This window comes from Octopus bimaculoides, chromosome 29 (genome assembly GCF_001194135.2).
Source record: "Octopus bimaculoides isolate UCB-OBI-ISO-001 chromosome 29, ASM119413v2, whole genome shotgun sequence".
NCBI lineage: Eukaryota > Metazoa > Mollusca > Cephalopoda > Octopoda > Octopodidae > Octopus > Octopus bimaculoides.
Genome location: NC_069009.1, coordinates 9,913,689 through 9,916,740, shown reverse-complemented (window position 1 = coordinate 9,916,740; position 3,052 = coordinate 9,913,689). Strand labels below are relative to the sequence as shown.

The window sequence follows — 3,052 nt, the reverse complement described above, 5'->3', positions numbered from 1 at the left end:
CACACACACACACTTATATGACAAATATAGTATAATATACTTTTCTTTTATTCTTTTACTTGTTTCAGTCATTTGACTGCAGCCATGCTGGAGCACCGCCTTTAGTCGAGCAAGTCGACCCTGGGACTTATTCTTTGTAAGCCTAGTACTTATTCTATCGGTCTCTTTTGCCGAACCGCTAAGTGACAGAGATATAAACACACCAGCATCGGTTGTCAAGTAATGGTGGGGGGACAAACACAGACACACAAACACATATATATATTATATATACATATATACAACGGGCTTCTTTCAGTTTCCGTCTACCAAATCCACTCACAAGGCTTTGGTTGGCCCGAGGCTATAGTAGAAGACACTTGCCCAAGATGTCATGCAGTGGGACTGAACCCAGAACCATGTGGTTGGTAAGCAAGCTCCTTACCACACAGCCATGCCTGCGCCTATAGTATATATATATATCTTTTATCTTGTTTCAGTCATTGGACTGAGGCCATGCTGGGGCACTGCCTCGAAAGGTGTTAATCAAATGAGTTGACCCCAGCACTTATTTTTCAAGTCTGGCACTCATCCCATCAGTCTCATCTGCTGAACTGCAAAGCCACAGGGATGCAAACACACTAACACTGGTTGTCAAGCAATGGTAGAGAGGAAGACACACAATCATAGATAAACATCATCATCATCATCATTTAACGTCTGTTGTCCATGATGGCATGGGTTGGAAAGTTTGACCAGGGCTGGCAAACTGGAAGGCTGCATCAGACGCCTGTCTGATTTGGCATGGTTTCTACAACTAGATGACTTTCCTAATATCAAACACTCCAAGAGTGTAATGGGTGCTTTTACATGCCACCTGCACGGGTGCCATTTGCGTGACACCAGCATTTGCCATGATTGTGATTTCACTTGACTTGATGAGTCTTCTTCTCAAGCACAGCATAATGCCAAAGGTGTTGGTTAGTTAGACCTCCATGAGGTGTAACACTCATAAGGTGCTTTTCATGTGCCACCAGCATCAGCAACTTTGCCTCTGTGAGGCCCAATGCTTGAAAGATGCTTTTTACATGCCATCAGCATGGGTGCCAGTTATGAGACCAGCATCAGCCATACATACATATATATATGTACAACAGGTTACTTTCAGCTTTCATCTACCAAATCTACTTACAAGGCTTTGGCCAACCCAGAACTATAGTAGAAGACCCTTGCCAAAGGTGCTACACACAGAGGGACTGAACCCAGAACCATGTGGTTGGGAAACAAACTTCTTACCACACAGTCATGCCCGCACCTATCACAGCAATGCCTGAACCTATATATATATATATCATCATCATCATCATTTAACATCTGTTGTCTATGCTGGCATGGGTAGGACAGTTTGACCAGGGATGGCAAGCTGGAAGCCTGCACCAGATTCCAGTCTGATTTGGCATGGTTTCTATGGCCGGATGCCCTTCCCAACGCCAACCACTCCATGAGTGTAACGAGTGCTTTTACGTGCCACCAGCATGGGTGCCATTTGCATGACACCATATTTTTATACAGACACACACACACATCTATATAATAAATCATCATGTGCGCAGTCAAGACTGAAAAATAGAAATAGAGTTTTTCAGTTTCCTTTTACAAGGCTTTAGTTAGTACAGAGCTACTATAGAAAAAGACATTTGCTTAAGATTCCACTACACAGTGAGAGTGGATCAGAAACTCGTGACTGGGAAGCATAACTTCTTAATTACATAGCACAGCCATGCATTCCCTTCCAACTGAAGATGGGAAAGATCTGAGACAGGAAAAGGGACTCACCTCATGTAACATATCCAATAGAAAGGCCATGAACTCTTGTGCGTCATGTTGTGCAAACCCTGTAAAAACGCTGGCCTTCATCGCAACAAGGTTCTGCATGGAGAGAAAAGAGAGAAGAATATGTAAATTAATAAATTAAATCATTAGTTGAGTTTTGATGAATTAACAAGAAATGTGAGATGAGTAATTGAACTTATCACAAAAAAAAAAGACTAGTAAATAGGGTGTTTGGACATGAATGTGCTTGCATGTGATGTGTGTGTGCATGGGTGCGCATGTGTGCAATACGTTTGGGCATGTCTGTTATGTGTGTACAGGTAGGATGTGTGTGAATGCATGTGTGATGTATGTGTGCATATGTATGAATACAGTGATGAATCTAGCATTCAGGTAGGGGTTCACCAGGGCTCAGTTCACAGCCCACTCTTATTCATTATAGTTCTCCAAGCCATAACAGGAATTCAAAACTGGGTGCCCGTTGGAACTGCTATATGCTGATGACCTTGCTTTTATTGCAGAAACTGAAGCAGAATTGGAGAAGAAATTCCAGGTATCAAAAGGTCTTAAAGTTAACCTAGGAAAGACAAAAGTGATTAGTAACAAAAAAGATAAAACTCTCTTTCCATCAGGTAAATGGCCCTGCTCAGTATGCAGGAAAAGAGTTGGAAGAAATTCCATTCGCTGCACCCAGTGTAAACTATGGACACATAAGAGGTGCAGTGGGATCACAGGTAGATTAACAGATACAGTAGTCTTTATATGTGGCAGATGTGCAGGAACAATATAAATACTAAGACACACGGGAATTAGATTCTCTCAAACCTTTACATGTGTCTGAATGTATGTATCCATACACATACACAGAGTCGTATAACACAACAATCCCATGTATGTGCATATCATCAGCATAATCATCATCATTTAATGTTCAGCATGGGCGAGATGTATGTGTGTATATGGAGATATATATTATTTTGTTTAAAAGAGTTCCAACAGTCTGTTTTTTATGTTTTATTTATATTCCTGCAAAACCAATGTGGGATATAGAATATGGAATATACAATATATAATATAATATACAATATATAATATAAAATAAAAATGGATGGTACTATGAAATAAAGTATTGAATGTCTTATTGAATATATGGAATATGTCTTATTGAATAGATGAAATATTGAGTGTTCAATATAAAGGATTAAATATATAAAGGCGAATATGTATTTTCTATACCTTG

At 40.0% G+C, this 3,052-nt stretch overlaps 1 protein-coding gene across 1 annotated transcript in view; it reads right to left on the bottom strand.

Annotated features, from left to right (window-relative positions):
• LOC106879930 (ubiquitin carboxyl-terminal hydrolase 19) overlaps positions 1-3,052 on the bottom strand; it is a 163,422-nt gene that overhangs the window by 101,744 nt on the left and 58,626 nt on the right. Inside the window, exon 11 of the mRNA XM_052977848.1 lies at positions 1,816-1,908. Within this exon, the coding sequence (XP_052833808.1) occupies positions 1,816-1,908 (93 nt within the window). The remainder of the gene's footprint in view (positions 1-1,815; positions 1,909-3,052) is intronic.